This window comes from Aplidium turbinatum, chromosome 5, assembly GCF_918807975.1.
Source record: "Aplidium turbinatum chromosome 5, kaAplTurb1.1, whole genome shotgun sequence".
In the NCBI taxonomy this organism is placed as follows: Eukaryota; Metazoa; Chordata; class Ascidiacea; order Aplousobranchia; family Polyclinidae; genus Aplidium; species Aplidium turbinatum.
Genome location: NC_137476.1, coordinates 38,861,468 through 38,874,150, shown reverse-complemented (window position 1 = coordinate 38,874,150; position 12,683 = coordinate 38,861,468). Strand labels below are relative to the sequence as shown.

The 12,683-nt window shown below is 40.1% G+C and overlaps 1 protein-coding gene across 1 annotated transcript in view; it reads left to right on the top strand.

The window, feature by feature from the left end:
* The first annotated feature begins 6,600 nt into the window (after positions 1 to 6,600).
* The window catches only part of LOC145771259 (alpha-(1,6)-fucosyltransferase-like), a 45,260-nt gene continuing 39,177 nt past the window's right edge, over positions 6,601 to 12,683 (top strand). Inside the window, exons 1-3 of the mRNA XM_082582994.1 lie at positions 6,601 to 6,942; positions 8,096 to 8,181; positions 8,794 to 8,964. Of these exons, the coding sequence (XP_082439120.1) occupies positions 6,601 to 6,942; positions 8,096 to 8,181; positions 8,794 to 8,964 (599 nt within the window). The remainder of the gene's footprint in view (positions 6,943 to 8,095; positions 8,182 to 8,793; positions 8,965 to 12,683) is intronic.

Sequence of the window (12,683 nt, the reverse complement as noted above, 5' to 3'; positions counted from 1 at the left end):
CTAAGAGCTATAGTCTAATATCACTACTCTGCGTTCCATATAAGATCCTGGTACGGCTCCTGTTAACTAGACTCAAGCCAGTTGTTGATTCCCAGCTACCAAAAGAACAAGCTGGATTTCGGCACGGACACTGTACGACTCATCAAGCAGTCAAGCTGACCGAGGATGTTGAGGAAAGTTTCGAGAAGGGCAACGAAGCAGGAGTTATCTTGGTAGACCTCACTGCTACCTATGATACTGTGTGGCATCAAGGGCTAACCCTAACGCTTCTCCGCATGATCCCAGACAAAAAGGTAGTGCGATTTCTCGCCAACATTCTGGCAAATCGGACCTTTTTGCTGAAGACGAGTGATGGGAAGTGCAGCCGGCCCAGCCGCTTAAGAAATGGTGTTCCGCAAGGATCATGCTTATCACTTCTACTATTTAACATCTACATCAGTGACATGCCAGAGACTATGTCACGCCAGTACGGCTATGCTGATGATCATCTGGCATGTGGTAGAGGAAGCACTTACAGATGACATGGCCCAAATCGCAGACTACCTGAAGCTTTGGATGCTAAAACTGAGCCTGGCAAAGATCACTGTCACACCTTTTCACCTTTGCAACATGGAATCTACTCGCCAATTGTCAGTCTCTCTCAACGGAAACCCACTTCCACACAACCCATGCCACACCGACCAAGGAGTGAATCTCGACCGACAATTAATCTACAAACACCATGCTGAAGCCCTCCACGCTAAGCTATCAGCACGCAACAACTTGCTGAGATGCTTAGCTGGAACATCTTGGGGTTCTAGTACATCTGCACTCGGTACAAGTGCTTTTGCACTTGCTTACAGCACCTCGGAATATGCTTCCCTCACTTGGTGCCGCAGCGCACACACTAGCAAAATTGACACTGCCCTCAACACCACCATGAGAATAATCACTGGTTGCCTGCTTCCAACTCCCACAGACTTTTTGCCGGTGCTATCCGGCATCGCCCCAGGTAGACTGAGTGGGGAAAATCACGTACACAGTCTAGTTTTACAAGCTATGTCAAGGGATGACCACTAGGGTGGATCGTTTTTCAACTTTTTTTCCCAATCGCTTATTAATAGTGCGGAAAAGTTGTGCACTGACATTGTAAGCACAACACAAAAAAAAAATTTTTAAAAATTTTAATATTTTGGGTTGCCCCAAAGAAGTTGAAATATTAGAAAAAGTGGAAAATTTCCAAAAATTTTATTTTTTGTTTTAATTTTCAATCGCTTCAGAAAATTTCCGAAAATCAATATTTCCTTCGCATTGCTGATCTCATGGTTGTCTGTATCCTATTTAATAACATGAATATTCACCAACGTTTGCTGCCTTCCCTTTAGTGCGGGCCTTTTGTGTGTTATGTGTAGGTAACACAGCACACACTTGACTTACTGCAGGTTTCAAGCTGTATCTCTCTCACGCAGCTACACGGATCGCAAATCGATATCATGACGACGACCATAACTCTAATTTCGTCCCACCATACTAGACCACCTGACCTGTAGCGTCTACTGCATTGCACGACGTAGGTGTAGTAATGGTTAGTGCTGATAAAACTGGTATTGTTGATAGAAACAAAGTTTGGAGATCAAAAAGTATAAATCGAAAAGAATTGCAAAAGTTCAGGTGGGACGTTTTACTCGATTTGTATTTTGATGGCAGAAAAGACAAGACACTATTTAAAGGCATACTAAATAAAAATTTCAAACGGGAATTAAGCATTAAAATGAGTAAACTGAAATTCAGGAATACATTTCAACAAAAATTACCGAAAAAAATTTATTTTCAACGGCGCTGGTAAGGCCCAAAGTCCAATGTTTCATTTATTTTCATTTTTTTTCAAAATGACCAAAAAGTGCAAACACTACTCGAGAATACGTCACTAAAGACAGCAATAACAAAAGCCACGTTACCACATCTGATGTTTTGAGCAAACTGTCTGATGTTTTGATGTTGAAATGTGTTGTTTTGATGTACATACATACATACATAGCCTACATAGCCTACATACATATATACATACATACGTATGTACATACATACATACATACATACATACATACATACATACATACATACATACATACATACATACATACATACATACATACATACATACATACATACATACATACATACATACATACATACATACATACATACATACATACATACATACATACATACATACATACATACATACATACATACATACATACATACATACATACATACATACATACATACATACATACATACATACATACATACATACATACACACATACACACATACACACATACACACATACACACATACACACATACACACATACACACATACACACATACACACATACACACATACACACATACACACATACACACATACACACATACACACATACACACATACACACATACACACATACACACATACACACATACACACATACACACATACACACATACACACATACACACATACACACATACACACATACACACATACACACATACACACATACACACATACACACATACACACATACACACATACACACATACACACATACACACATACACACATACACACATACACACATACACACATACACACATACACACATACACACATACACACATACACACATACACACATACACACATACACACATACACACATACATACATAGCCTACAGTCAAATCGCCCGCAGTAACAATTATTACGCGATTAGCTGATTGCTATAGTCTGTAGTGACGTAACTGTACAGTCGCACGCTTCGCTGCTCAGGCCAATTTCGTTTTGAAAGCTCTGACAAAAGCACGCGCGCAATGGTGGTCAGACCGCAATGGGGCAAAATTTTATTGAAAATCGTTTTATGGTAGCAAGTTAAACACAAAGAACGTGGAAAATCGCCAAGTCAGGTTTTTCCTTTAGTACCCCTTTAAAGATTGAAGTAGACGATCATGGGGTGTTTCACAGAAGATCTGTTGTTGAAGAGCATATGTGTATTATCGCCGAACCTGGATCTCAGTATTTAACCGTATCTGTCACTGCTTCCTTTTGGCGGCAAGAGTCACTGGCCGAGACCATCAGGTCTACGTCTCTGTTATTGCTAATTACTCCGTCGGCTTATATCAAATAACAACGGGAAAAAGTATGCCGTTGGTCAAAAGCCTTATCTATCACTTCAATCAACTTATTTCGCAAAATATATTCGTGATTGTGTATTTTAGGTAGAAAAGGTGATAAAGACTCGGATTTTGACCTATTTTCGCCATTTCTTGGTCAAATTTCTCAGTTCACATTTTATTTTGAAAGTCTTTTTGCCTTGAACACAGAATTTCATCAATTTAATTTTTACGTTTCTGTGCAAACAGTATTCCATGCACTTTTTGCACTACAAAGCAATTTGTGCGAATAACAAATTACTTTCCTAATTGATGTCTGCCAGCAAAGAATGACTCATTCGAAGCGCGGTCTCTCTTTATGCAGCGTGAACGTCTGAACTGTCATAAAATGCCATATGTGAAAGTAACTAATGGGTTGGTGTCCATATTTACGTCGATTCCACGTCAAGTAATGTCGAACAATTGTACATAACCCTGTAGCAATTATTTTCGAATTGGATAGGCGATAGCGAAATTCTTCAGTCAAAAATCTCATCTTAGGTAAATTTGACATTAGTAGATGTTAAATCAACGTAACCTCTTCATTGACTTGCATGGCTGAAAGCGTTTTCCGCAAGCTAAGGAAATAAACTCAATCATTATCAGTGACAAATACAAAATGAAACCGCACGCTAATAGTAAACTGTCAATCAAGCTATTGAATTTCGGCAAGTTTCTTTCATTTCATAACTGGCTGTGACAAAATGTTTATTGAGAACTTCACAATTATCCGATACCAACATAATCGGGATTAAAAGTTATGGCAAGAAAAAAAAGTAAAAGTCAAGAAATCTCAGGTTTCTAGCGTCACTGCTTCTATGTGAAATTGCTGAATTAGCAGAGGGCGAGACCATAAGGTCTACGCAAGTAACAGATACGGTTAAGTCCAGCCGCAGGAACAGCCAGAAGCATTGTCGACTCCATAATATCAGCAGTTCATGATAGAGGAACAGACACCAGCTTAATAACAGCCGTGGGGTGTAATGGTACTGTGGTTAATACGGGTCATGCAGGCGGTGTTATCCGACTGTTGGAATTAGAGTTTCAAAAACCGCTGCAATGGTTGATATATCAACACGCAAACAAATTACCCCTCCGGCATCTTTTTGAGTTTTTGGATGGCAGTACAACTGGTCCTCGTGGTTATTCCGGACAGATTGGAAAGGCTTTACTTGCATGTGATAAAATGCCTATCCGACAATTTGAGTCAATACCAAGCAATTTTCCTCATATGGAGGTGACCGATTTAAGCACGGACCAAAGATACCTCTGGGACATTTGTCATTGCGTTTGTACAGGAGAAATTTCCAGTTCACTCGCCACAAGAAGTCCAGGTAAGCTTAATCACTCACGCTGGCTAACTGTGGGGAATCGCATTCTACGGTTGTACTGTAGCCTATAGTATATAGGGACCACAGAACCCTCTGATAATAGAAAAACGTTGGCTACCTTTGTCATGAAGGTATATGCTCCTATGTGGTTCGAAACAAAGTGCAATTCACTCTGTATCAGCGGTGCTGTTCATCTATGGCAAACCATCAGCAAATCTCACTACCTGTCGGATAAACTAAAGGCCATTGTCGATCCTGTCATTCAAAGAAATGGATTTTTTGGCCACAGCGAAAATATACCTTTATCAATGCTGTTTAACAAAGAATCACAGGGGTGTGAGCTGGGAATACGCGCTATACTGTTTGCACGAGAAACTCCCGTTTGCACTGAAATACGGCGCTTCAAACTGCCAAAATTCAATTTTACTGCTGTCAGTTATGTTTATAATGATATGCTGGCAAACCGATAACGACAAAAAATGACAACAGAGAACTTTGGTCTGTCAAAAACAGCAACACAAGCCAATATTTTCTCAATTTCCCCTGCCACACGCAAGCAGTCGAGCGAGGTGTCAAGGTTGTCACGGGGGCCTCTGTTGCAGTATGTGGTGCCGCTAACCAGCACGATGGATTCATCAGAAGTCGGCTACAATCCAGGAAAGACATGCCGCGTCTCAATACAAAACAAGATTTTAAATTATGTTCTTAAAAAGCTTGCGTATCCTATATGTACTTGCAATTCTACTTGTAAATATTGATTTTCTGCGTAAATACAATGATTCGCGGGAGGTAGTGCAGTTGCAAATGTGTAAAAATGAATTTTTTAAAATTTTGGAATTTTTTTTTGAACTTTAACCTTTGTTGCGGCACCCCAACATATTAATTTTTTTTGGAAATTTATCTTTGCGTTGTGCTTACACTGTCAGTGCACAACTTTTCCGCGTTCTTAATAAGCGATAAAAATTAAAATAAATAATAATTTTTTTGGAAATTTTCCACTTTTTCTAATATTTCAACTTCTTTGGGGCAACCCAAGATATTAAAATTTTTGAAATTTTTTTTTGTGTTGTGCTTACAATGTCAGTGCACAACTTTTCCGCGCTTTTAACAAGCGATTACAAACTAAAACAAAAAATAAAATTTTGAGAAACTTTCCACTTTTTCTAATATTTCAACTTCTTTGGGGCAACCCAAGATATTAAAATTTTTGAAAATTTTTTTTTGTGTTGTGCTTACAATGTCAGTGCACAACTTTTCCGCACTATTAATAAGCGATTAAGAAAAAAAGTTGAAAAACGATCCACCCTAATGACCACCTCCTCAACCAGATTGTCATAAACTCACACTCCCAAAAGCCCTAGCGCTTGAAATTTCGACGCCCCTTTTCCCGACATGCTGCAGATATCTGCAAGTCTAACCTCCACTTTACCGAAGTTTGGAACAGTGAATGGAGAGAAGTTGCGAGACCAACCCAATTCACAGGCCCTCCCAATACTAACACATTACATGGAGCAGAACTACCTCGGAAGGAATGGGTGAAGCTCAATCGCTTGCTGACTGGGGTGGGCCGTTTCAACAGCAACATGTTTCAATGGGGCCTCACCGACTCACCATCTTGTGCATGTGCCTCAGAATATCAGACTGCAAAACGCATTATCTAACAATGTCCTGTATATCGACCCCAGGACAGATAATATATTATATGGAATGTGGACCTCACAACGCCCGATGAACACACAATCCATTAGCTGCTGTGCCTGGATGTAACAACGTGATCTGCGGCGGTCTCAAACGCAAGGAGAAGAATCTTCTCGAACTTTTTGAGAAGATGCTCCATACACGAAGCAAGAGATTTTCCAAGAGGACCAGAAAATTCACGCGGTCCGGTTGTTAGTCCATCCAGATGTGCTAATACATGTCTCATGAGAAACGTGTTCTCCAGAGAAATGGATACTTCGCGCACTCAAAACACATTACGTTGGCCATGATCACAGATGAGAGGCAAATAATCCGTGAGCTTGGACTTAAGTGAATTCAGAAAACTCGATCAAGACATCGCGAACATAAAGCAATGCGACGATTCTGCACTCCGCCCTTAAAGTTTGACGCCAACGAATACAACGATATGGTTAACTGGCAGCTTCTCAATCTCACCGAGCCTACTGTGACAAGAAATATGAGGGACCAAAAATTACAAGACATGATTGCAGCTAAGGACACACCAGAACTTTTATTCCCTCGATTTTCGTGTCACACACAGGTGGTGGAAAGGTGCGTCAAGTTGGTGACGGAAGCTTCAGCGGCGGTGTGCGGGGTTAATTCGCGAGATGGATTTATACGCTCACGCATTGAATCACGACAAGAAATGCTCAAGTTCGAATCGAAACGTGACTATTTCATCGAAAGTGAGGAAGTTTGATGCATATTATCATTTGCAATAAATCTCTATGCTAACGTCAAATTCAAATACATTTGCATGTATTTTTGTATTTTTGCGTTTTTAGTCGATAAGTAATGGCCTGGTTGCAGATCAAAAATTTGTTCGATCGAAACATACTTTTAGCACAGTGTTCTATATACCCTATGGTAAGTTTTGGCTACCCAAGCTAAGCAAAATGAGAAAAAAAGTTTTACACCCCCTAAATTGATCCACCCTAATGTAGAAGGAAATAGTAAATTTTCAAGTGGCTGGTGGCAGATCAAGATGTCGTCAGATTACATTCTAATTTTGCACAACTGTTTTTAGTAGTAATTGGCAAGTTTTCCAACCCCAAGCTAAGCAAAATGAGGAAAAAAGTGTTTTACCCACCTAAATCGATCCACACTTGTGGTTACATGAGGCGACTCAGCAGCCGACGGATTATGCCTACACTTGAAATAAAGAAGCATTTCAGTTTCAATTATAACTTGAACCAATAAAAATTAAAGGCATCTCGATTTTTGAAAAAAAAAAAAGTGTAATACTTAAACGTCAGTTAATCGTCGTCGTCGTCGTCGTGCGAGCCTCTGAGGCCGAGGGTCTATCCTTTTTTCACCCCAGATTCACGATGCAGACCTTCCACTGTCCGCAGAGCGCTGTTGATGACATTGTCGATGTTGTGGCATTGAGAACTGCGGCACCGAACAAGTGCACACTACTCTGCTGAGGAGTAGACAACAGCAAGGGCTGCTACACGCAAAGTGTCAGCCTTGCTCCTCAGCTGGAGCCTTCCAAACTCTTGAGCATCGCAGCACGCGATGTGAGTTTCTTGCACAGTGACACCAAATGGTGGAGGTACGTGAGCGATCTGTCTAATATCACCTCAAGGCATTTTGGTTTGAGGCAGAAGGATAGAGATTTTTCGTTGTTCAGAACATTCAGCTCACAATCAGTTTCCCAGTTAAGTAGATGGAAAGCTACTGCCACAGTTTGTGGTTTCGCTGAGTTTTAGTCGCTTTTCTGGAAATAAGCTGAGAGGGTTTTCATGTCCTGGCTCAAGGTGTCTTTTAGGTTTTTCCACGACTGTGGAGTGGGAAATTGCCAGATTGTCCGCGTTTGCGTATTTTGCTGAGACCGTGCTTGGCAGGTCGTGGGTGTAGATGTTAAAGAGAAGTGGAGCCAAAACCGATCCCTGTGGGACGCCATTTTTCTGGCGTCACAGTCTGCTTCGTCGTGAGTTGGTAGTGAGGGTGAAGCTTCGATTCCTAATAGGCTCCATGATCATATGGAACATTTGTTGAACATTTGAACATTTAAAGCCGCGGTGCCAAACGGTGTCGTAGGCTGCTGTAAGATCTAAAAAGACAGTACCTGCCTTCTATTTTGCCTCAAAGCAATCCTCGATATCTTCCGTTTAGAGTGTGATCTGATCTACGGTGGATTTTCGGTACCGGAACCCAGCTTGCTCCTTCGGGAGGAGTGGGTAAATGTTTAGTTAATGTTTACAACTATATCAAAACTTTGTAAGCTATTACTTAACCTATAGGCAAAATTATACCAAAATTGATATGAAACGACGGTGAGGAAAATTAGTGCATTTCAACACAAATTGTGGCATAGATGTTTATTTTACCCATAGCAACAATGCTAATTAAGCGACCATAAACAATTAAATAAAATTGTATTTTATCATTGCCTCCTAAGAGTCTCAAGCACTCAAACAATTTGATTTACTACAAATAACACAGCGCCCCAAGCTTACCCCGAAATAAATCCAACATTTCAAAAATCAAACTTTTAGTTTTGCCGGTTTTATTGTGTGAGTTTCATTCGATGTCTTTGCAGGTGTTCAAAAATACAAATTTATTTATCAATCCCAATGAGGTTTGGACTGAAGACGACGTGGCGGCAATTGCCAGTGATTCTTCTTCTTGCTTTATTCATGGTGTTGTGTTCCTTCTATTTCCAAAAACCTAACACGACGTATCTACAACATAAAGTTGCAGCTATCCAGAGGTGGGTAGTAACGCCTTTCTAAATAATGATCAGTAGGCTATATATGCTGTAACGCTGCTAGCTGCTAGCGGTTCCTGTATTTGCAAAAATTGTTAGACTCCGGCTCTATTCCGACCGAAAACCGAGACTCCGGCTCCTAACAGCTCTAAAACACGATCCGACTAAAGTAGGTTACATATCTGCTTCACAAGGTACTTAAATAGAGCTTTTCACTATAAGTTTAAGACAAAAGTAGCGCGTAGAAGTAGCGGTGGCGCGCATAACTTTTGGTCTGATTAACGATAGCGCGCTACTTTCAAAGTAGCGGATGCCTACTTCTGCAGCTACGACAATTGTTTATAATTATGAGCTTCACTACCTTGTTGTCAATCAATTAAAGACCTGAGTTGAAGAACTACTTAAGTCAAAATACGACTTTTGAGTTAAAGTTTTTTCAACATTGTTCAAATTTTTATTTTTATGCAAGCACCAACAAAATATGTTCTAGCGAAAATAAGTCCTTTTTTTAAATCAAATTTTGCGCGACAGTCATTGACCGCCGTCATCATCTGTGATGGTGATAACTCTATTTCCACAAAATGTGATTTAACTAGACTTTGAACTCAGGTCTTCGATCGGCAAAAAGCGGTTCCATTGTTTTACATCAAACCTTTAAGAATAACTTTTAACCTGTGAATGGAATCTAAAGTCAAACTTTCAATCCAAAGTCCGACTACGCAAGAAAGCTGCACATAAAACAATGTTTTGGTCGCACTTATCATGAGCACGACAGGTGCGATAAGAGGAGTGTGTTCTATACTGAGTGAACTACATACCAGCAATACAAGGTGGCATATGATATCTCTGTCTCATGGCGACCTATATACATAGACCTTGCCGACGTATGCTTACGCTTGAGAGCAGTCAAAGTCAATCGTAAAAGTTACTAGTTTGCTTAGATAAATTAAGTTCTTGTTTGTATGTTATGTGTTGTATGTTATATGTTGTTATTATGTTATTATTATGTATATGTTATGTGATTTCAAACTACTTTTGTTCCACTGCCAGTGTCACCTTTCAAATAATGTACCACATCTTGGAACATGTACTGGAAATCTAAACAATATCTGGCAACACTGTTGCACTGAGAAGTTTGGTAGACTCTTTAAAGCAGGGGTTCCCAACCTGTGGTACACGTACCATTAGTGGTACGCGAAGGTTTTTCAGGTGGTACGCGGGAAGCTTCCGTTTTTTTCACAACTTTATATTTTGTTTATCTGGTTTTGTTTACAAAAAATTTTTTCCCCGAAACCTATTCTTATTGTTACGTATCTATTCCTGTTGTTCGTATCGTTACGATCTTCAAAATACAGGTCATGCCAATTGTCAACAAGGAGCACAGTTGCCTTGAAAAGCCGTGCAACGCTGCTGGACAGTGGGTGTTAATTATGTCAAATGATTGCTCTTGATAGATATCATCTACTGTTTTATAGCTTAAGCAAATAGCATTGTATAATACTAGATGTAAGCTAAAAATAGATCGGAATAAAATGTTCAAGAACGGTTACAAGGAATGTTCTCCAATAAACTCTTGGCTCAGTATGGCCTCTTCATATTCAACGCTAGCTTCCCATGCTGTTCCACAGCTACTGATTTTTCCTTTCTCGTGGGAATGCGCGCAGGGATTTTCAGTCATGATGAACATCAAGTCAAAAAATTGAAACCGACCAAGTGCGCCCGGAAATGACTTTCGATGCGCTGTTGGCAAATTTACACCGCGCATCGACCAATTGGTGGACAGTAAACAAAAATCTCATTACATTTAGTTGCGGCGCTTTAGTGCTATTTTAGTAGGCCAATGTTATTCTTCTGAATAAAATATGCTTCGATCAAATTAATTGTTTTGCAAGAAGTGGTACGCTTGGCAGTAGGCTACAAAGCGTACAAGTGGTACGAGATCGTAAAAAGGTTGGGAACCCCTGCTTTAAAGGGATACTAAAGGAAAAACCTGACTTGGCGATTTTCCACGTTCTTTATGTTTAACTTGCTACCATAAAACGATTTTCAATAAAATTTTGCCCCATTGCGGTCTGATCAGCATTCCGCGCGTACTTTTGTCAGAGCTTTCAAAACCAGAATGGGCCTGAGCAGCGAAGCGTGCGACTGTACAGTATACGTCACAAAAGACGAGCAATCAGCTGATCACGCAACAGTTGTTACTGCCACCGATTTAACTGTAGGCTATGTATGTATGTACATCAAAACATCAGATTTCAACATCAAAACATCAGACAGTTTGCTCAAAACCTCAGATCTGATGTTAAAACATCAGATGTGGTAACGTGGCTTTTGTTATTGCTGTCTTTTGTGACGTATTCTCGAGCAGTGTTTGCACTTTTTGGTCATTTTGAAAAAAAATGAAAATAAATGAAACATTGGACTTTGGGCCTTGCCAGCGCCATTGAAAACAAATTTTTTTCGGTAATTTTTTTTGAAATATATTCTTGAATGTTCAGTTTACGCATTTTAATGCTTAATTCCCGTTTGAAAATTTCATTTAGTATGCCTATAGGACAGTTTTCCGTGCGAATCAGCTGATTTCAGTCATGTGACTCAGCACGTGATATTCCGATCTTCTCCGATCTTCTCGATCCGATCTTCTCCAAACATTTTTGATACAAAGAAAATTAAGTGAATCTATCGCCACAGCAGCGTGGCCTAATGGGTTAGGGTTTGGGCAAGGGAATAGTCATTTCGATTGCGTGGGTTCGATTCCCACCCTCTGCTAATGTTCTTTTTTCTTCTGCAACTGAACTGAGTGCAAGAAGGATCTTAAAAACTGTAATCAATTGAGTTTATAAGGTTACAATCATAATGGCGTGAGTCACATGATTGCAAACAGGTGATTCACAAGGAAACCTGTCCTACGTTAAAGTGTCTACCGAGAAGTTTGGTCATTTTTTGTTTTTGGAGTGAAATGGTTTGGTTGTTTTGGTTTTGAATCTTTATCCTCGGACTGACAAAGCCTTGATATGTTATTCCTGGTAGTTTCGCATACTTGTAGAGGCTTTTGACGCAGGGCCGATTTCGGAGATTGGCAGAATGAAATTTTCCGATTGTTGAAGTGTTGTTGCCAGAGAATTATTCCATTCACTAGGTGCCGCTGAATGGAGAGCAGTCCTGAAATGCGTTGCTCAAGCGCACACCCCGAGAGTCGAACCAGCGCGGCGTGATCTTGAGCCGGGTGCGAAACCACTGAGCTAACGGGGCGGACGTTAATTCAAAGTTCTGTAGTGATTTAACCCTATCTTAATACGTGCTGATTTCGTACGCGGAAAGCACGTCACGGGCTATCTTAGCCCCGTGCTAATCAATCGCTAATAACGCGAGCTATGAAAATCCAGTAGCCTACTACAAATTATAATTGACAACGAAATTATACAAAAAGTAAAATCTTTTTCCTATCTTGAATATTTAACGGAAGATGGGAGGTGTGACCATGAAATTCTAAGACGGATAGAAATTGCAAGAACTACATTTGGAAAAATGAAAAGTATTTTAACCAATCAACGTTTAAATTTATCAATTTGTCAAAGGATCTTAAAATGCTATATCTGGTCAACCCTCCCAGCAAACATTGTACTTCGGCCCAACGTAGTGCGACAGTTGGTAAAATAATTCTCCTCCGTTGGCACTACGTTGTGGTCGAAGTTGACCCAACGTATCTTGCACCATTGGTC